The following is a 22,349-nucleotide window of genomic DNA, read 5'->3' as shown; positions in this document are numbered from 1 at the left end:
GGGCTTTTCCCAGAATTATTTTGTGTTTGAGTTTAATTTCAGTACGGAGATTAAAGGTGTTTGTTTCCCGTTGGCTCAGTAAGTCTAAATCCAGCCTTTGAAGTCAGGTCACTCGAGATTCTGTAGATGAAAACTCAGCCCTCTAGTTGGTAATCTACCCAACAGACACAGATTTCAAGTTTAAATAAAATGCTGCCTCTGCTACAAATGATGTCAGTGTAGCCTGAGGTGTGTTTAAGCAGAAAGCTGAAGTCAGCTTGAACAAAACTTGGCAAAAGTGAGATGTTTTATTGAATGGTCTGAATAATGTCCAATGGCTTTCCATGGTATAATTTGGTTGCATTTTATGTTTAAAGAGAACTCAATTCCCTTCCTTTAGAGAGGGCCCTATGGTTGGGCTTCAGTTGTAGGCTTATGGTGAGTGGTATCTTACTGCAGTATAAATATTGGCTTTTTCCATGCATACATGGGAAAGCAATTGCCTTATGTTCCTGAAGCCCTGCTGATGTTTCCAGTATGTAGGTGGAAAGCTGTATCCTGGAAATTAGGAAACCAAGAAAAAATCCCATAAGTTGAAGGGTTCCTGCTTCCCCTTTCCCTTCCGTTCCTCTTTACTCTGCATGGTGCCTTCTGACTGTACAGAGGAGCAGTTTGCTTCCACTTGTTGAGTGAGCATATTAGGGACTTCCTTAGGGCTAACTCTTTGCTCAGTGCCTTTGGACTTTAGACAACTCCATTCACATTGAATGGTCTCCAGATGAGGGCTGCAGAGCTGGAGCGAGCTCATAGTTCCTGCAGGCCAGCAGCAGGCTGTAGCCTGATAGTAAAAACAGAAGGTTTGGTGCTGCTCAGGTAGAAGCAGGAGGAAACCTGGAGATGCAGAGATTTCAGAGAAAGGAGAACTCTGAGCTCCTGTGGCGCTGGCTGTGGGACCAAGTGTGTCAAGCCCAGCTGCTGTTCCTGAACTGAGGTACAGCATGGTAGAAAACCTCTCCTGAGTTTAATCCCATTTTAATCTTCCCTCCCTTTGCCAAACCAAAACAACAACAGAAAGAAACAAACCCAACAACACCCAAACCACAAAGCCTAAAAGCCACCTCCCTCCCAGCTGTTACGTGCATGGGGACGAGTATCAGGCTTGGGAGCACAGAGAGGCGAGGAGCCTGCCCACGTGTCTTCATCACACCCTGCCATGTTCTAGTAGTGCTTTTCTCACATAGTTTTGTAGTTAGTGGGTTGGATGCTGTGTATTTGAAGCAGATTTTTGGTAAATTGTATGGAAGTTTTGAGTCGCTCCGTTAAGACTTGTGGGTGAATTCCTACACCACCGTTCCACTGAGTGTCATCAGGCTGATGACTGCTGCTGGCTGCCTCTTAGGCCAAGGCCCTGTACCCTGCTCCCTCTGCCCCAGATGTCCCAGCATCTCACTGGTGCCGTGTGGGGCTGCAGTGAGGTGCAGCCTAAGGTGTGGGGTTGTCACCAGCTTGCATTGCCTTTCTGACATGGAAGCTCCCAAACCCAGGTGTTGGGATGTTGTGGTTGGTATTTTAGTTCTTAATATGTGAACTCAGAGCAACGCTAGTAATTTCTAGCCTGTTTGATGCTTGATTTCTGTTGCTTTAGAAACATTCAAAAAGCCGTAGTCTTAGAAAGCAGATGAGCATCCACAGAGATGTCTAACGCTGTCCAAAAGTTTAAGCTACTGAGGATATACTTCAACATAATTCAGTGAAATTTCCTCTGTGGGTTTTTTTTTTTTTTTTTTTTTTTTTTTAGCTTTTTAATTTTTAATCTTGATCTAATGCTGTGTGGAGAGAGCATGCTTTTCTTCAGAGCCCATCAAACTGTGGCACAAAGGCATCCCTGTTCAGCCTGGACCCAGCCGTGCCGTTTGCTGTCAGCCGAGCGGTGGCCACGCGGCCCAGGCAGGCCCTGCAGCCCAGCTCTGGGCAGCTGAATGGGCCCTCTTGTGCTGCAGCCTTCGGAGTGCTGGGAGAGAAATGCTGCTCTCAGCCTTCTGCTGTCACAGGGAACCTTCAGGGAGCAGAAGAGAGTGTTGCCTTCAGTTCTCAGTGCAGGGATGCAGAAGGGGAAGGAAGTTAAAAAGAAGGGACAAGGTTTTGACCACTTGTTACCATAATGTAATGTAAACCATTGTGTTGGTTTGTTTTTTTTTCCACAAGAAAATATTGATGCTTCTACTTACAACTTGCACAGAATAATGTTAATGTACATTTTTAACATATGACTTGAGCTGTTTTGGAAAAAAAAAATAATTTCTTGTCACTAACAGGTTTGTTATAACTCCTTTCTAAGCCTGTAAAAATAATTATTTTTATTTTCTAAACCTTCTTTTGTAGCTTGCAAAAATGCTTCAGTGCTGGAAAAGTTACTGTAGCGATGCATGATCCTACAGCAGAATTTGCCCAAACTGCTCTATTACCTGGGCTCTATTACCTTACGAGTGTTAGAGGATTTATATGAGCTTAACTTTATCCAGGCGATATTCCGTTGAATTGTACAGATAACTTGTTGACAGGTATGATGTGATTTTTGTTGGATTGATCTGAAAATTGGAATAGAACCTGCAGGGAATGGTGGCTCAAGTGAAATTTCACCCTTGTTCCCTTCCCTCCCCCAAGGAAAACTTTCCCATTCCTTAACTGTATTTATGTCTAACCTAGATAAATGTGGAGCATAATTCCTTTAAGTGCACTGTTCATCTATTTTTGCTTCTACAGTGCTTCACCAGCAATTTTGTGATGCCAAAGTGTAAGAGCCTTTTGTATGGAAAGAAAAACTGGTGCTAAGAGTTGCTGGAAGCCAAAATTGCTTCTTAAAATTAAATGAAAAATCATGAACTTGTGGAGTCCCAATCAGAACACCAGCATGTGCCTGCTGTGCAGTCCGAGGAGTAACAAGAAAGTATTTATTGCTGGACTTCAGCATAGAGGAGAGGGGAGAAGGACTTATCTTCTGTGCAAGCTCCTTGTTTCTCCAGCATTCTCTGGGAAGTATTGGCATAAGCTAGAGTCAATCATTTATAGTGAGAAAACTTGAAAGGAGAAATGAACCACATCTGAATGATTATAAGCTCCTTGTGGTATATTATATTGTAGGTGGAAGTGAGTTAATTCTCTGAAGCTTGCACAGCTTGCTGCAGTGTGAGATGCTGATGATATGGTGTGCAGTTCTATAAAATACCTTTTAGCAGCTCTGGTTGTTGTATTCACTGTAGGATATTGGGGTATAAAGTATGTGTAAGCACATTATGTTAAGAAATTTCTATTTGCTTTAAAGTGGGAAGGGTTAAATATTGGTACTAACTCTTACCACATGTGCGTCTGGATGAGCAGACAAGCCAGCAAAGGGGCAGCACAAATGGAACAGATGTTAGCCAATGAAGTCTTCTCGAAGAGAGGACCAGGGCTGATGGCAGAGCCCTTGGAGAACACGGGCTGGTGTACTGGGGATGCTTGCTTAGCTGCTGTTTGCACATTTGCTGAAATGCACATCCATCACCAAAAGGCGCTGATGCCTTTCCTTCCCTCCCCACTCCCTTCTGCAATAAAGAAGGCATGTTTATGACAGCCAGATATTAACTGTCGTATTTTGGTGAGAGTGTTCAAATAGAGTGTTTTAAATGATTCACCAAAGTCCAGGATCCAAACTTGTTAAGAATAAAACTTGTCAGATGCTGTCGCGTTTGGTGCCAGCGCTGTTCCCTCAGTGCTGGGTGGGCTGATGGATGGAAGGCTGACGTTGGCTTTCAGGCTGCATGATATTTCTTGCTGTGGGTGGACAGGCAGAGAATAGCCATCCCCTAATTGCTGCCTCGTTAAGGGCAGGTGGAAGAGAACATAATGCATAGCATAATTGTTGGCTTGGGTTTGGATCTGTTGCTGATTGTACCATCATCTTAGTGTTGCCATGGGAATGTAATAATTATATTTTGAATAATTAGAGCATTTTCTTTTACTGCTGCAGATAACTGATGTATAATTATTGTCACCTTTAATGAAAGCTACACTCTAAGCTGATTATTGAATGTTTGTATAAACACGTGACAGCAAAACTTTCTACAATTGAATGCAGTTTTGTAAATGTCTCAGCAAGCCACCTCATGTACCCCCAAAGCATTTACATCATTAGAATGTGCTGGAAAGCTGTTTGCAAGAGGAAAATGATGTCCATAGTTCAACATCCGTCCTTTATAGTGTTCTTGTGGCTTGATGTTCATCTTTCTAGACATAAGTAATTCCTGTCAATATCAGGCTAGTGGTGCTATGCAGCATGTAAATGGAAATGCTGTTCATCAGTGTTGCTGTAGGAGTCTCACTGCCCTCATCCAGCAATGGGCACTTCCCTGTAGCTGAGGCTGGGTAGGGGCTGGTGGTGCTGCATGGGTTTCAGGGGACTGCTGGGCCTCCACTGGAGCACCTCAGCTCAGTGTGTGAGGTGTGTGGTTCCAAAGGGAAGCCTATTGCTGACTGAGGATTCCCACGTTCTGCCTGCTTTAGTAGTCCAGAGCACTGCTGTATGAGTTGACCCATGGGGGTTTGTGGCCAGTCGCTCCCACTGGTCCCCGTGTGACCTCAGGTTGGCTGTGTGGTTTGGACCACCAACCGTGTTCCTGCAACTGCTCCGTGTGGGGATCCTGTGGGGGATGTGGGGCAGCTCTGCCATCCCCGTTCTTCGCATCAGGTTGTGCTCACCACGTAATGAATGTCTCTCCAGCTCCAGGTTCTTGTTTTGTGGCTTGTATGCTAATGGATTAATTTCAGATGTTTTCAATGTCGTTGTTTCTTCTTTGTTTCCAGAGTAGCCCTAATTTATTTAACAGTATTTGCCATTCAAGCATTCTGATTTTAGACAGATGTTTGTCTCTTGTGTTTTAGTCTAGACATCTCTGATTTACAATCTGTAACCCATCTGGTGAATTGCCATGGGAGTATGCTTATTTTCAGTGCTTGAAGTATTGCAAAATACTCTTTGCAAGTGTTTTTGCAGTAGCGACTGTTGAGCCAACCAGCAGAAAAGGTTTATTTGAGCAAAAGAATCAAAATTGTTTATTCAGATTAGGGCAGCAAAATATTCCACTTCTATTAAAAAAAAAAAAATAAAAAATTCAACTCCAAAATATTTATTTGCCCTTAAAAACACTCCACAAGAATACCAACATCTGGGAGACAGAGGGTGTACACTTCAAACGTCAGTGCTGTTGTTTTCCTATGAATTGGAGGCAGTGTGCAGCAGGGCAATTGGCAAGGACAGGTGAGAAAAGCAGCCCACAGAAGGCTCTGGTGCAAACAGCAGAGGTGCTGTCCTGTGAGACGCCCAGAAATGCTTCGTGGACTGACTGCTCTGAGCCTTTGGCACGTGTTTCTGAGTGTTTTCATCTGGTATTTGGATGAGTTTGTCCACACATGTTGGAGACAGCACAAACCCAGGGCTGGATGCAGGGCCTCCTGCTGTGAGATCCAAGCATTGCGCACATAATTCATAGCTGTGGGATTTGCCTTTTAACAGTAACAGCAACAGTGCACTGAAACTCTGAGTGACTGATGTATTTTTAAACTTTTTTTTTCATTTTTAGAATGATTTTGGCCAATTAATTTGGACAGGGGTGAGGTAGAAGGGCTTATAATTTGTAACCATATCCGCTGTATTCACAGGATTTTAAACGCGTATTGGAAAAAAATAAAGGGTGATGGAAGTTGCAAAGGCATTTAAGAAACATCTTTCACCTACAGAAGATCCTTCAGCCTTCCCTGGCAGGCCCTGTGTCTACATGTAATTATTGAGGTAACTGCAGTCAGTGGTTAAGCCATGCAGGTGCAGTGGCTTCAGGCTGAGGCTTTTTTTGGATGCTCCATGCACATTTAAATAGTCATTTGGTGCTGGACCACCAAGATCATTTGAAACCCGTTGGAAACTTGGTAATGCTATCATACTATAATAGCAAGGCAAAAAGGAATGGTTTCTTCTGGACTGTAATCTGAACAGAAAGTAAATAGTGGAGGTGCAAATCGAAGTGAATGTGCCCATGTTCCTCCTGAAGTGGGAGTGCTGTGCATTTGCAGAAATGTCTCTGTTGGAGCATGGGCTCTCTGTGTCCTCAGGCTCCATGTGTGCTGATGTCCCCTTTTCCTCCTGCTAATCAGGGGACATTGTCTGGCAGCTGAGGCAGCCTGCTGAGGAGTTCCACAAGTGTGTACTAGGCGTCCTTTTATTCACATCTTAAGTGTAGGTGAGGTTGGCCTAAGGAAGGAGACCCTCAAGTAGTGCAAAACCATCATGAATGTGCTGCCCCGTGGGGATGGCTGAGTGCCGGGTGCTTTTGCTAACCCTGGGCGGTATTAATGGCCTTATTCCTGTGCCTTCCACAGCCCCGCTTCTGCAGGGTGAATGCAGCATAGCTGGGATTCTTCTGACATACCAGACCTCTCTGAAGGTTTCTAAACAGCTGTCGCGTTGTCCCCTCGGGCACTTAGTTTTGTAAAAGCTGCTCCTTTTTCATGCAGAGCTGCCTCCATCTACGGGTTTGTAGTCATGTAGATACAAAGTATTCCAGTCTGGATCAACAGCAGATCTGAGTCCTGGGCCGTGGTGACTTCAGTAGACGTGGCTGTGCGGCATGGGGCAAACAGGCAGACCTTGGGGTGTGGGTGCTGTGTGCCATCACCCGACGTGGCACATAAGCTGCTGGAGTGGGAAGAGAAGCTGTGTGCAGCCAGCAGTGAAAGGCAGCCTGTTTGTGCTTGTTTCATTGAGGAAATTGTTCCGGAACAGCTGCTCGTCCATGTGAAAATGCAAATCCCTGGGTCCCCGCCAAGGGCAGTGAGTCCTGGGTCACTTGTTTTAGCAGAGCAGGCCAATTTGCCCTTAAACGATCTTCCCGTTTCATTCGGTCACAGCTCTTGCTCAATAGATTTACTTCCTGAGACAGCCTTGTGTGCCGAGTCACAGCACTGAGAGCCACTGCAACGAGCTGAGGGAGCAGTGAGGTTTCCATGAATTAGTTCTAGCTCTATGCTGTGTAAAGCACAGGGCGTGTGCTTGGGTGGCATTCCTCTTCTGATAGTATTAGAACAGAGGAGTCTTCCATTTCAAAGTAAGACCCTGCCAGAATCGCCATGTCTCTTCTCCTGCAGGTATTACAGGGTGCAATCCCAAGTCACCATGTGCTTGCTGGAAGCAGGGCTGAGATCCCACTGAGCAGTTCATGGACCTGAGAGTTAGTGTGCACTGGGGAATTTCACCTTGAAGCCAGGAGGGACTTGAGTTGTAGGAGCAAGCTCTGCAATGTGGGCAGTGCAAATATGTAGCAAAGCATGTGAGCATAGGTTTGGGACTGGATTTGGACAATATTCTGCAGTGGAGATTTAGCAATAGGGAGAGAAAAACACTGTGTTTGTGGAGCAGCTGGGATGGGAAAACAGTGTAGTGCAGTGATCTTGCTGCTTCATGGTGCTACACGCAAAGAAACAGGCAAGATGCTTTGCTCCAGCCAGAGGAACCAGTGTGCTAAACTTGGGCTTCTGTATTTAACAGAAGAAAACTAATTAATTCATGCATGAGAGATCACTAAGGATCATAATAAAAGCATACTGATTTCAAAATTACTTTTATACAAGAACGTTGCAAGTGCTGCGATCTGAAACCAAGGCTCTGGTCTGCCTCAAAAACCTTGGGGCAGAAATTCCTGCTGTGGGTTGTGCTGTGATTGCAGAAGGACTAAGAACAGACCAAGAGCTGACAGTCCCCAGGACAGAGCAGCCACCTCGGCTGGGGAGGTGCAGGAGGGGAAGAGGAGGAAGACTTGGTTTCGTCTGCAGATTCACGTAATGTGCTGCAGTGCAAGTAGAGTAGTTGTAGTTCTGTTGGTGCAGGTGCTTTCTTGGTTTTGATTTTTATTTTTTTAAAGGCAGCAGATCTGGGAAACATTTTTCTCTTCTCAAAATGGTTACAATAATTACAATGAAAGGGAGGCAGCATGGGGTTCACCAGGGCTTCGGGCCGGTCACCGGCTGTGCCCCTGAGAACTGAGCCGCTCTGCTTCTCCTGCTTCCTTGCCTACACAAATGTTGGAAGCACAAACTCTTGGTGCTGTCAAGGCAGTGGGTTCCTCACACCTGTGTATCGGGGCAGCTTTGGGGAAGCTCTCCAGAAGCTGCTGGAGGCATTCAGTATTTATGGTGCTGGAGCTCAGGGTGGAATTTAGGAATTTGGCCTCTGGCTTTGCAAGCAGCAGTAGCCAAATCTCTTCTGGCTCGGTTTTGTGATGCACCCAGGGGATGGCCTTTATTTGTTAACAGGTTCAAAATGTATTAAGGCGAGCTTGATGCAGCGGGCAGCATCCAGGGCAGAGCAGGATGACTCCTTGTGTACATTAAATCTTGTGTTGAACTGTGAGCTTCAATTAAGACTTGCAAGGGTTTAAAATACCCTGGGGGAAAATCCTTACGTCCTTCCTATGAATATAAGTAATTGAGGAACATCCATTTCTAAGCAATTTTTTTAAGAGTTAAAATATTAGATGTAAGAAAAAGATAAATAAACAAAACAACAAAAGATTTGATTTTGTTTTAGTGCTAAACTGGGAGTGGTTTCTCTGCAGGCAAGGACTTTAGTAACTGGGGCTCTGTGTTACTCACTGCCACTTGAAGTTGTTTTGATACCGTTGACGAGAGAGATGAAATAATGTATGCTAAAGTCATTTGGCTCGCCTGGAAATCAAAGCACTGGAAACAAAACCTTGCTGTAAATCACTGGGCTGTCGTTCTTTTAAAACCTGTTACCCAAATGGCTTTAACAGTTTGTGGGTTGTGCGCAAGGTTAGGAATCATCTTGCGCAGTGCACGTTTTGATGATAAAACCCAATCTTTTTTTTTATTGGAATGGAAGTGTTGCAGTCAACAGTCTTGGTGTGGGAGTTTGATTTCTTCCTGCCAGTCGATTGCTGCTCCATATGAGCAATTGGCAAGGGCTTTGCGGGACAGATGATGGCCGTGCCGAGCTGAGCGATTCTCTGCTGTCATATAGCACTTAGCTGATCCGTGTGTAGAAACTGCAGAGCTGCTCCATTTTCAAATGTATTTCCAGGCAGAATTTATGTTTTTGAGAGACTGGCTAGGGCCATGGTGACCACAAATAGAGAGGATTTTGGTTGAGGGCTTGAAACACATTAAAAATCGAGGCTTTTTTCTCTTTAGCATTGTTCACTTGCTGTAAGGTTTAAAGGTGCTAATTATTCCTTCCACCTATTCTCAGGCACGTTGCACCCTGAAGAACCCAACAGCACTTGTTAATCCCGTGTGGCTTCTTCTCCCCCAGCCCAGTGCTGCTGTGCACACCCCTGTTGTGTGTGCTGTGCCCTGCTGATCTCAGCACTGTTCTCAGAGGAAGTTCAGAGAAAAGCATGAAACCATATTCCTCGGAAGACATATGCAAAGATTTATTTTTTTAATAGGAAAAATGCATTTACTCAAATAATGTTTCTGAAAAGCTCCCTGTGAACCAATTGTCACTTCATATTTTGTGATGGGTTTAAACAGAACAGACCCGCAGCTTAATCCACCCAGCAATTGCTTACTACTCATGCTGTTACGTTTTTCCGTTCACGCTGAAACTGTTGACTGAGGGAGCTTTATTAAGGGAGACAAAGGTCATTAATAGAGCTATAAAGTGAGGTGGGGAAAAACATCTGTGCTAGATGAGTGATAAAGCCATTTTTCCTAGTGAGGCTGTAGTATAGGTGAGGTTCCCTGCGTAGTTGGGTATTGAGCAGTGTGAGGAGCAGCAGAGCCCCATTCTTAACTTCTGAAACAATAAACACTGGAACTTCAGGAGTTTTCATGTATTGCGCTTAATAAATTATCATATTTCAAATGTAGATGTGACCAGTAAGAACCATATGCAGGTAGAGAATGGCTTCTCTATGGGTCATGTGGACTAGTGTCCCTGTTTCCTTGCTGCTGTTGGATGACAGGCTGCAGCTCCTTCCATTGCTGGAGGTTTCACCAGATTTGTCCAACTGTTTGAGGCAGACGGCGTTGAGCTGATGAGCTGCCATTCCACCCCTTGATGCCTGAAGTTCTCCACGTGTTCTGACGTTTGGCTTCCTTTCCTGGAATGGGACGTGATTTGGAGATGCTGGGTGCCTGCTCTGTCAGAGGAGATTGAAGTGATCTTCTGTAGTAATTGCCTAAGCTAAAATTCATTTGGCAGCAGCGAAGTGCAGAGCTCTCTGAGCTCTTCTCCAGAGTTTGGCCATGAATTCTCAGCCCATGTTAAATGCTAGAGGAACAGATTAGAATGAAGATTAGCATAAGTACTAGGGGAATCATTACGTTATTCTTTTCAAAACAGTAAACTCTCATTGCAAACATCTGTCTGTTGTTTGAGGAGTTCATTTTATTGACTGCTATGTGTGATGTGTCTGGTTTTAACAGCTAAATCAGTGAGCAGCAGAGTCAACTATTTCCACTTTATCTGGGTGCTTTCTTGTAGCTGTGAGGCTGTGTTTGCAAAAGTCAAGTGGTTATGGCACTTGCTTTGTTGTACTTGTACTCAGTGCCTCAAAATGGAACTGGCATGCTCAGGGCTGGATTTCAGAGTGGAAACCGTAAGCTTCTTGCTTGTACAACTGCATTCCAAGGTTAGTCTGAATAGCTGAGATAATGAGTTTGGTCTTTGTGCATTCTTAAATAGATAGCTTTTCGCATATGTGATTTTTGGTACAATTGGACACTTTCCTTAGGAGTTGCCTAGTTCCAGGCTGCACAGTTTCTGCTTTGTTCTGCATCTCCATGTCTTTGACAAGAATAACTTAACCAGATTTCAGTACAGGAATTGTGGGCTGCTAAAGGACAGATTGTGTTACTGCTTAATGCTGTATAAGTTGATCGGTGGGTAATATAAAGCCTGTGTTTTAGCTGTTTTATGATGAAAATATTATTTCAGCAGAATATATGTTAAAGTCATCGAACAATGATTTTATTTTCAGGATGATGGCATGAGGCATTTTCCACACACCAGAAATTACTGGATTTCTTCATTTTGTTATTGTAGGCTTCTAAAATAAAGCTATTTTTAACCTTTTCTGAGCAATTGTGCAATTTCTTTCAACTGAAATGAATCTCTCTTTCCCTTTCTTTTAGGACCAGCAGAGGTTCCCATGATGTCACCCAATGGATCCATCCCCCCTATTCATGTGCCTCCCGGTTATATCTCGCAGGTACGCTTCTGGAAGAGTTAATGTCTATGTAGAAGCAATGGCATTGATCACATACAGAAGTCGTCTTGGCTGTAGTGTGGTTTAGAAATGTGTGAAAATGAAAGTTGTAATGTGTCTTTTTGTGTTCATCTTCATTGGCAACGCATGCATGCATTTGTGCGTATGAGCACGCATTTGCACCTTTGCTCACTGTGTGCAATGTATACCCATTTTTTTTTTCATGCTAGCAAAAGCTGTACATATAGATTGAGCCTATGTGTGCAGCTTCTTTGCCTGTCCGTGTTGGTGGGTAATGGTTAAGCTCTAGTGTGACAGTTGTATGTGGTAGGAGACTGGTGGAAGAAGCTATAAAATACACCTTGGGTCCTCAGTGTTATCCCTGCAATAACCATGACTTGTTTTTAAGATGGCTGTGATCTATTCTATGTTATCTATCTATTCTATGTTATCTATTCTGTATTTACAGGAAAAAAAAAAAAGTGAAAAAAGGTTTTTCACAAAGCTCTTAGGTTTTTGAAATTCTTGAGCAGCTGCTGGTTCTTTATGTAAATGGGAAATCTGGATCACCTGATTGTTTAATTTTCTTTCATCTGCAAAGATTAGAGGCTTTCTATGGTTAAAAAAATAAATAAATAAAAAAAGGCAGAGTAACAGCAAATGATAGAATCTTCAGATTTATTGTATTAATTTCACTGAGATGTGTGCTAGACCAGAAGTTTTACTAAAAGTGTACAAAGCAATTCGGATCTCACCGATGGATCAAAGAACAGCTTTGGATGTGTGCTTTTGGACTTGTTGTTAAGTAGAAAACATCTGATGTCCTGGAATCCCTCCTCCCTCCCCAGGAAATGTGAGCTTGTCTAATTCTGAAAAATTGTGGATGGCGTCATGCTTAAATCCCACAAAATACTGCAATCACTCTGCGGTATTTTAACTTCTCAGCAGAATGGAAATATCCCCCTAGTGCAGAGGCTGTTGTTAGCCCTCTGCCTCTGAACAAGCCCTGCCTGAAGAACTAGGAGCAGACAGGAGGGACAGGGCAGGCTCTGGGATGCGTTTGCTCTTCCTCTGACATAACTTTAGTGCCATTTTGTTACTAAACTGCTTGTACGTTTCATTTCCTGGGCTAAAGCGTGGGCTGGCTGTAGCTGAAATGCTTTGTCAAACCAAGTGATCAAAGTCTTAGAGTTGTAACTTCGTTTGAACCTGATTCCCCTTCTCTGCTTTTTGTGGATCAGTCTAATAATCCCACTAAAGAAGTTCTTGATTTCTTAACCAATTAAAAAAAAAAACAAAACCAAAAACCTCTTCTGAAGAAAATCTTCCAGCAACTGGAAATAAGTTTTAGGGGAAGAACTGTATGCAGTGCTTTTCAGCAGCACAGTATGTGTTGTACTCTGTGAAGAGCCACCGTTCTTCCTTTCAGATAGCTTCATAGTGCATAGTAGTTGAAAGTGTGTAGTAATCAAATGAGTTGAATGGAGCATGAGGCACACGGTGCTGCTCAGCCACCTCTGGGCAGCAGGCTGTGCAAGCTGTGTGCTCAGCCCTGTGGTTTGCTACGCATTGAATGCACTCAGACTTTGATGGAAAGAAATTGTAGCCTCTAGAAAGAGGGAGATCTTTAAATAACATTTAAAGTGGTGGAAAATCCAACACATCCTCGGGGTTTTGTGTCTGGGTGAATTCTGTATGCTGGGAGGTGTTCTCTTCCAAATTCAATTTGTCTAGCACAAGTTTTTAGCCGCACGCTGTTTCTGTGTGGCTTACTGCTCACAGAGCTTTTCTTTGTATTTTATGAGCTGCAACCAACAGAGTCATCCTTTAGCAGGATGATCCTTCCAAACACTGAACGCCTGGAAGGCTCTGCAGGTCTTACACAGAGCAAGCCCTAACGCTCTGAGCCTTTGCACTCCATGAGCACTGGCCCTGAGGATCTGTCTTGTGCGAGGCTTCAGATATCCTAATATCTCTGCCAGCATTAGGGATGTTCTTCTGACTGTTTTCTAAGGCGTGAGCGTAATACTGGTGTTTGTGTGCAGTGATAGCAATGCTAAACTTGTCAGGACTGGCGTGAGCTTGGATTGGCATCCTTAAAAAATGAAGTGAATAAATAAAATGTTAACATCCAAGTGCCTTGAAGATGAGCTCATTCTGTACTGTTTTCTGGTACAGATTGATTTATGAATGAAGTTTCAAATTAGTTTATGAAATTCCACAAGTACTGGTCATGGTCCACCCAGTGGCCGTGCTCCAGCTATCCTTGCTGGATCTTGCACATTAGGAAACAGGAGTAGCATTTTGAAATGGAATGTAAGTATATTCCATGCTACCGTGTCTATTCAGTAGATGTGTGTTGCAGAATATAACAATGATTGCATTATTTCAGCTAAAACTTAAAAATAAAAAAAATTAAAAGAAAAATCCAGGTACAGCTTACCTGTACAGAAAGAACGTCTGTCTTTTTTTCCTGCAGGTGAAGTATTAAATTTCAGTGGAGAGTAATAGAGAACACACAGTAGTGATATACAAATATATGAATTGTCTTAGATTGAGTTTTCATTGCTACAGTACTATATTTAATGCAAAACAAACAACATTTAAAAAAATGCTATTCTCCAAACATGGCAACCAACAAAGAAGGTAATTTTATTGTGTGTGTGTAATGTTTATCCAAACTCTCCTGAAAGCTCATGCATCTCTCTTACTAATTAATCTTCTGAAGATAACCAGGTAGAACTATGCAATAACAACATAGTGAAGCGGCTTGCCAATTACACCAACAAAAAGTAATAGCAAAAGGCCAGTTAACTAATAACTGCTTGAGAAACACAAGCTAATGAAAACTTAGCTCTAGGTGCTGAACAACCAGAACTGTTTGTTTTCTGTAAATTTAATCCGCTGAATTAATAATAATTACTTTTAATATTACTGTTATATCTAGAGACAGAGGTGAAAGCTCCAGAATTGAATTGGAGGCCGTTTAGTAGACAATGCCTTCTTGACAAATTTCTAGTCTTCCCGACACACAGTTTCAAGGAGATGTGAAGAGCTGCAGATTTCTTCTTAAATTAGCAAAGCTTAACCTCTCTACTAAGTTATGCTATTTACTTTATCATTTATTTATCAAAACTAATTTATTCTGTCTTAGATTGAAAAAGTGTCATCTCCCAGAATGATGCTACAGGTTATAAAACTGCAGGTTTTGTAAGTCTGGAGGTGTCTGCAGTCTCAACCAATCCTTGTGGTTTTTTTTTTTTAGTCACCCGATGCCTGTAAAACCTCATACAATGCCACCTTCCTGATCTGTTAAGGACAGAATATTGTATTTAAGCATTGTCTTCTGCTTCTAAAATTTACAGGTCTGTCTGTAAATCCTAGTTTAAGGAGGAAATGTTCTGTAGGGCAAGGAAAGGAAGTGACTTTTTGCAAGATCCCTTGTGTTTCTGCCTTCATTTGGAACACATGCACGTGAAGTAACAGGAATGCTTACAGCATTTGTGGCCTACAGAAACAAAATATATTAGTTTCCTAACTTCTTGATGAAAGTCGTTTGGAAGGCTTGCTCATCCCCTGATCTCTGGGTTTTCTTACAGTGCTGATGCTCTGCAGTTTCAGCAGCAATAGAATTTCAAAAAGACCGTCAGAAGGACTTGGAGGCTTTCTTCCTGCTCTCTAGAAGATAGTTTAGGAAGAGAAATCATAATAATTTTAGTAGTGGTTTACATGAGGTGCTGCTACAGAGCACAAGTTTCTGTCTAAATCTGTTTTTTAACATATCCCTCTTTCATCCAGTGCACAGGATCCAGATGTCATCTGATGTAGGTACACGGATAAGGGCTTGGACCCATCAGGGCTCTGAAGCTTAGCCTGGTGAAAGCCAGGATGAAAACTTTTCATGTCAAAATGTAGGAGCTTGCTGTGTCTCAATTAAGTAGTAATGGAAATCTAAGAGTTAAGTCTCAGCATTTTCATGTACAGCCTTAAATAAGTCATTTTGGCTTTCACGTACGCTAACTGTAAAAAGATTTTCCTCCAAATTTTAGAGCGAGTCTCAGAGTTGATACGTGGATGAGAGATGTGGGGATTGAGTAGAGCCTGATAGCACAGATTGGAGGCCTGAGAATGCAGCAGACTGAAGTGCTGCTCTGTCTCCCAGGCTCAGCTGTCTTCTGAGGACTGTAGAGACTTTGAAATTGAAAGCTAGCAGGTGACAAATTGCTAGCTTAGGTTGTAAAATTGGAGTTTAGGAAAAGTAAGCTAAACAATTCCTATTCTGGTTATTCAGCATTGCAAGCAACGCATCTCTTAATGTAAAAAAATAAAATCAGTTACAAGTGACTGAATTACTTTCTGCAGAAAATTTTCTTTTGTAAGGAAGCCAGCTCATCCATGTCCTTGTCTGTGGTGTCAGCCCATCGCTTACAGGCGTAATTCACATAACCTTAGGGCACAAGTGGTGTGAATTAAGAATTGGGTCAGCTAATGCTGGTTGAATTACACCCTGTGTAAGTTGCTCAGATGATGCCTGAGATGTGGGCTTGTGCTTGCTAGCACTGTGTGAGACAAGGCTTGTCACCCTGCAGCAGGAGCAGTGGTGTGCTCATGTCATGATTGCTTCTGCTCAGCATAGGTCAGCTTAGACAATTTTTGGTGTGGTTTGGGCTAAGACTCCATGCTGTTACTAGAGACACTGGAGCGTGGGAATCTTCTTAAGGTTTCTTATGCTGATGGGGCATAAATATCTCCAAGTAGTGACAAATGCCTGAGAATGGTCATACTTTGTGGCAGGCATCTAAAATTCTCCAGACCTTATTTGCCTTAGCGTGCCGCATCTTCATCAGTGCGTCAGGAAGCTTTCTTCTCCGTCCTTCTGTTTGTGCTGCAAATGGTGGGACTCTAAGCTGTGCCTTTCTGCATTCACCTTTCTCGTACAATATGTTCATCACAAACATTATTTCTTCCCTGTGTCATCAGTAAGTTTAGAAAAACTCATTTCTGGCAGCCAAACTGGTTGTCTAAATTCTTGCACACCTTTCTACCATATTTTTACTTTTAGAATTAAAGGAGTATTAATTGTTCAGTTGTATTTTTAAGTTCCAGGAATGGCAGAATTTTTTGTTGAATATGCTTCAAGAATAGCTTGGCTCCTAAGTCTGGACTGAAATTGGGCTGGCTGACTTTTCTCCAGAAATATACTTTTTCCAGAGCTGCAAGCTGAAAACCATTTTTTTTTATTTTCAGCCTAAGCACATTTCCACCTTTCTACATCTGTTTTTACATGCTTTGACTCTGATCTTTGGGGCCAAGGTATGCATATTTGAGAGTTGATTTGCATGGACATACAGATCAGCTCTGTAGCAGGAGAAAACTGCTGCCCTATGGTTTCTTTTAACAGTTAGAGATACCTGCTGTGAACAGAGCAATTCTTCTGAAAAAGGGTGTCAGCACAGGAGGTTCCTGCAGCTGACAGGTCTCCGTGCAAGCACAACAGCAATGCCAGCTAATCTCCAGCTGTTACTAACTCTGTACTCAAATAGCACTTTCAAAATCAGTGGTAGAAATTTTATATGCAGAAGGTAAGATTGGTCTTAATGAGTACTCTTATTCTGGTGCTTTTGTGTTCCTTTCTTAATTGCTTTACTCTATAAATACAGGGTATTTGTTTTGTCTCTTACCCACACAGTTATCGCTGGCAGTAGTTAGTCTCCTGGTGATGACTGTGGCTATCTGAATATCCAAGAAAAGCCACATCACCACTGTGTTTACCCGTGCTGATATTAATTTAGAAACGTGTTTATGTATAAACATAAGGACCAACCATTTTTTAATAGGAAAACAAACTGTAAACAGTGCTGTTTTAAAACCACGTTCAGTTCAGATGCTGCATAACGTGCCCCTGTCCCTGCCTTCCCTTGCAGGTGATAGAAGACAACACCGGTGTCCGGAGGGTGGTGGTCACCCCGCAATCTCCAGAGTGTTACCCTCCCAGCTACCCTTCTGCCATCTCTCCGACCCATCACTTACCTCCGTACCTGGCACACCATCCTCATTTCATTCACAACTCCCATACGGCTTTTTATCCTCCTGTCACTGGGCCTGGGGATATGCCACCGCAGTTTTTCCCTCAGCATCATCTTCCACCAACACTGTATGGAGAACAAGGTGAGTTGGAAGAAACTGCTGGCATTTCTCACCTGTTCAGGTGTTTAGTAGGTGTTAAGGGCCAGTGAAACCAAGAGTGGCCAATGAATTAGAGAACACAGATGGAGTCTCCTTTATGTACTGGAGCAAGAGATTGTCAGCATGTGTCGCTATCCAGAGTGCAGCAGCACAGGACGGCCCTATGGTGCAACTGTAGGTTATAGAAGCAAATCCAATTTTAACTTAATTCATGAATACAGAGTACGGGAAATTCTCATCCTTTGTTTCAAAGCAGGGCTGTGACTTTGCTGATCATTCTTCATTGTCATGGTGCAGCATTGTACAGAAAACCAAAAGGCAAAATCCAGGCTTGGGAATGAGGATGGAAAAGGAGGGTTAGATCTGAGCGAGACTTGCCACGGATATTTCCAGTGGGAGCAGCTGAACACCACTTCCTGTTGGCAGCAGTGTGCTTTGTGTCCCTCAGAAGCTCAGAATCACAGAAGTTTTCCAAGAAACAACAGGCATTTTCTGTTTATTATTCTGGTTGAGTCTGGTCAGCAGAGTCACTGAAAAGCACAACCTGGTACCAAAGAGTAATGTGGCAATCCAAATCAGGTCATAAATAATTGCCATAAAAGAAGTGAAAATAGCATATTTCTGTCTGAAATATGCACTGGTCAATCCTGGAGAGAAGTCTGTGTGGAACTGAAATTTAATAGTCAGCAAAGTTGCTCAAGATACATGGAAGTCAGGCCAAGATTCATGTTTTTACTCCCAAAATACCTGGACTTAATACACATTAAAGAATAGTTTCAAGTCATGTCACCAGAAGTGAGACTTCTCTGGAGAGGGAAAGAGGAGACTGAAGGAGGATCTAGTGATGATTCACTTTGAAGTTTGTATTGACCAATAGACCATCTCCTAATGAGGAATGGGCAATACAGCTGACATTTAATTTCCTTATCCTGGGGGGAGGAAATGGAAAGTACAGGACACCAATAGGCCATTGCAGCTCATCAGATAAACAGGTGAGGAACGTTTCTCTTGAAAAGAGAACAGTGCAGTTTGTCAGATAGCTTAACAAAATGTGTGCAAGCACTGGAGTGTGTTAAGTAAGCACAGGGACTTTCAGCCAGTGGTTAAGTAGATGCTGAATAGTTCTTTAGCCAGCAGATAGCAAGAGACTTGTTCAACTTAATAACAAGCAATAAAAATCCAGAAATTAAGCAATAAAAATAAAAAAAATCCTTGATTACCTTAATAAAATGACCTGTATCTGTGGCACTAAGATAACTGAAGTTGTGAGTATTGGAGTATTATACCCATGAATATTAGTCTACTGTTTCCCACTTGTCCAAGGGCTTGTACCAGAAACAAAAATGGCAAAGAATCTGTTAGAGTGCTTAATGAATTTATGAAGGCTTTTTCCAAAATACGTCTAGTTAGATATTTTTTTTTTCCTTGAAATTTGGGCCTCGGACTGAAAAGGAGGGGAGAAAAAGGAATTTACCCCATTACTGTGTTTTATTTATACGTGCACCTACATCCAGAGTTATGAAATCTCAAGCAGCAAGTGAGCGCGCTTAATATGATGCTGAAAAAAACCATCAATCCTGCAGAAAAACTTTCTTAACAAAAAATGTTGTAGAGGTAATCTCAGGGAATCTGGGATTTAATTTGGAGATGGTCAGGAATTTGATTGGTGGTCTTGTTCTGAGTTAATGTGAATGAATTCTTTCGTTTCAGAAATCATACCACTATATGGGATGTCCAGCTATATTACCAGGGAAGATCAGTACAGCAAACCACAGCACAAAAAACTCAAAGACAGGCAGATTGATCGCCAAAACCGTCTGAACAGTCCTCCTTCATCCATCTACAAAAGCCATATAGGCAGCTGCACAACTGTGTATAATGGCTACGCAAAGAGCCACAATGGAGCAAGCAGTGGAAGTGGTGGGGGGGCACCAGGAGTGAAGAAGCCAGAGCGCAGAGCGAGGAGCAGCCCGAAGTCCAACGAACAAGAGCCACATGGTAAAGGCAGATTTATTTATTTGTAGTTCCCTTTTATTGCACCTTTCCAGCTTACGACCACCTGTATGTGGATGCAGTAACTATGCCAAAAAACACTGCCACCCACACATAAAGATGGTGTTAATGCAGTGTGAAGGTAAATATAAACATTGAGTTTGTTATGCTGTATTTATTTTGTAAGCCAAACCCGTTGCCTCCTATCTTTCTTAACTATTCCCTGGTAGCTGCTGCATCATTTTCTTTTTATCTGTTAGGAGAAATGCGTTTTGCAGGCAATTTCTTGGTTTTATTGTACTTATCAAACAGGCATCTTGATGTTTCACAAAAACCTTGGGTACAACCGAGCTTTAACCAAGACCAGGCTGCTAGGTAGTACTACTTCTCTCTTCTGGTGAATGTATTAAACTTAGAAGAATGTTCTGGGATAATTGCTGAAAAAACAAGTTTATGTGAAGCTTCACCAGTGAGTTGAAACAGAACAAACTTGACAAGTAATTGCTTAATCTTAGCAATTGGAATTCATAGCTAGACCTGGCTTCTTCTGAAATAATTTTCTGCAACTTTTTTTTTTTTTTTTTTTTTTTGAAGCTTGTCATCAAAATACTGCAGGTCTACAGTGAAACAGTAGATCATTCACCTGATTCATTCTATAGCTTACCACAAGCCATTCTGCACATAACCAGTTCTACTTTAGTTTAGCTCAGTAATTTGTTTTAATAAATTATGACTTTCATACCTTTTGTTCTCAATATGAATCAGTTTTTCATATAGAAAAATGACTCAAGACGTGAGCTTTTCCACCTCAGTCTATTGGTGTATTCATACATGCACACTAATACACAAATATCTGAAGGAAGGTGATCACTGAGGCTTTGTAATGGCTCCCACTGAACAGAACTGTCTTTATAAGCTTCTAATCATCTCTGCGACTGCTTATTTATCTTCTGTGTTTCTTCTTGATTTATTTGGGGATTTATCAACACTTTTGGCCTTATTTGTAATTGAGGTGAGAGCTAAAAGCAGCCAAGAAGTAGCTGATAATTTTGATTCATACTGCTGAGACAGCAGCGTTTTCAGAGCAACTGAGAAAAAGAATGCTGTAAGTAACAGGTATGGAATTGCTTCAGCTTAGCTCTGTGTGTGTAGGTTCAAGTCTCCCACTAGTTAAAAATTTGATGACACTGTGTTGTTGCTTCCAAAATTGCAGAGTGCCCTGGAAAAACTATAAAAGGTACATCATACATAAAGAATAAGAGTCTTGAGTTGGAAAGCCAAGCTTACAAAAATCTCTTGAGGCACACAGGAATGTATGAATTTAGACTAAGAATTGTAGAGTGGCCTGGGTTGGAAGGAGCCCTGAAGATCACCCAATTCCAGCCCTCTCTGCCACAGACAGGGTTGAAAATTTGGAGTAGGGTGAAGGAGAACTGAGGCGATAGGTTCCTTTAACCAAATTTAACTGAGATTTGGGTGTGCTTTACAGCGTATTGATTGCTATTGGGTCGGTGTGTGTGTGGAATGGCAGCTGGCAGGCTCGTGGTGGGTCTTGGGTGTCAGAACGCTGTGGTGCCAGCTTGTGCTTGGGCAGTGAGCTGCTGGCAGGAGGGGCGTTAGGATCCCTGCGTGCTGCTGGAGCAGAAGCTTGCAGGTCCCAGTGGAAACTCGCGTGGGTCAGCAGCAGAACCACAGAGGGGTTGCAGCCTTGAGGGAACTCAGCTACAGTGAGGCTATTTGACAGCGCTGTAAGAACAATACTGAAGAAAATGTTCATCATATAATGCAAGAACAGCTCTACTTTTTCCAGATTTTCAAGGCATGAGATATTTCAGTTAACAGCGTATTTTTCTATCACAATACACATGAGTTGCTTATTCTGTGCACATGAGTAAGCACTCAAGGAACGTTTTGCTTCTGTCAATAACTTGCTTCCTGTAGATATTAAAAGAATGCTTTTTTTTCCAGCGCTTTTGGAAGCGATGGGGTGATAGCATCATCAGTAGTGCTAAAATTGAGTAAGTAAATGATGCTGGAGTACGTAAATGATGTGTGCTTCCTCTGGCCTTTTTCAATGACAGCATTGTATATTTCTTTTGGGAGGCAGAGTTGTAAATAAAGATTTCTGGCTTATGCTGGATACTGGAAACCTGCCATCATAAGATTAAAAAAGAAAAGAAAACCAATGGCTTATAATCAAAAAGCAGCTGACCTGTGTGTTTGTTGTGGTAGGATGGACGGTGTCTTGTACAGGCAGAGGACTTGGAGATCAGCTGGATGGGTCCTGATTTGAAATGCATTCTGTAGCTTTGCAACAGGGCTGATTTAAAGCTTGAATGGGAGTGGGTCAGCTGGTTGTTTTTGGTGTGGTTTTTTTTTTCCATAGAGGAGCCTTGCCATGTAAAAAGAGCTGTAAGCGGAAATCCTGTCCCATTCAATCTGTCCTTTATGAATTTCAGTCTGAGTCACTTCCTTCTCATGCATTCAGTGATTTGATCCTTGGTCGTGGAAGGATCTACTCGTTTGAGAATCTGTGTGTGTGTGTGTGTGTGTGTGTGTGTGTGTGTGTGCAAAGCGCTGTGGGCACATAAGCAGTTTTAAGTATTCTTACAGTGCTGTCACCCATTTGCTAATAAAAGGTTTCTTCCCTTCAAATCAGATAAAATCTTTTCTAAGTCTCATTGAAGTTTCAAGAACCTAAGATAGCCAGAAGCACTTGCTGTGAATAGAAGTACTCCTGCCTGCATTGCTGCTGGACGATTCTCAAGAGATCTGACTACTTCCTTCTGCTCATTTGGTTGAAAATGGACGTAGTAGGAGAGCTTTCCTAACTATGGTGCTTTGGCTGAAAGTATTTTAAACATACTAAACTCAGCAAAACAAGGTCTTACAATACTCTTTTGGCCTACCGATCTCTTTTCTTGCTTCCTTATC

At 42.4% G+C, this 22,349-nt stretch overlaps 1 protein-coding gene across 3 annotated transcripts in view; it reads left to right on the top strand.

The window, feature by feature from the left end:
* Positions 1 to 22,349, top strand: part of FNDC3B (fibronectin type III domain containing 3B) — a 148,316-nt gene that overhangs the window by 53,212 nt on the left and 72,755 nt on the right. For all 3 annotated transcript variants that reach the window (XM_052685753.1, XM_052685755.1, XM_052685754.1), the window contains exons 4-6: positions 11,164 to 11,240; positions 17,162 to 17,405; positions 19,134 to 19,421. In XM_052685753.1, coding sequence (XP_052541713.1) covers positions 11,164 to 11,240; positions 17,162 to 17,405; positions 19,134 to 19,421 — 609 coding nt within the window. The remainder of the gene's footprint in view (positions 1 to 11,163; positions 11,241 to 17,161; positions 17,406 to 19,133; positions 19,422 to 22,349) is intronic.

Source organism: Tympanuchus pallidicinctus, unplaced genomic scaffold (genome assembly GCF_026119805.1).
Source record: "Tympanuchus pallidicinctus isolate F22 unplaced genomic scaffold, pur_lepc_1.0 scaffold22, whole genome shotgun sequence".
Taxonomy (NCBI): Eukaryota; Metazoa; Chordata; class Aves; order Galliformes; family Phasianidae; genus Tympanuchus; species Tympanuchus pallidicinctus.
Note: the sequence above shows the minus strand (reverse complement) of the source record. Positions and strands in the feature narration are given on the sequence as shown.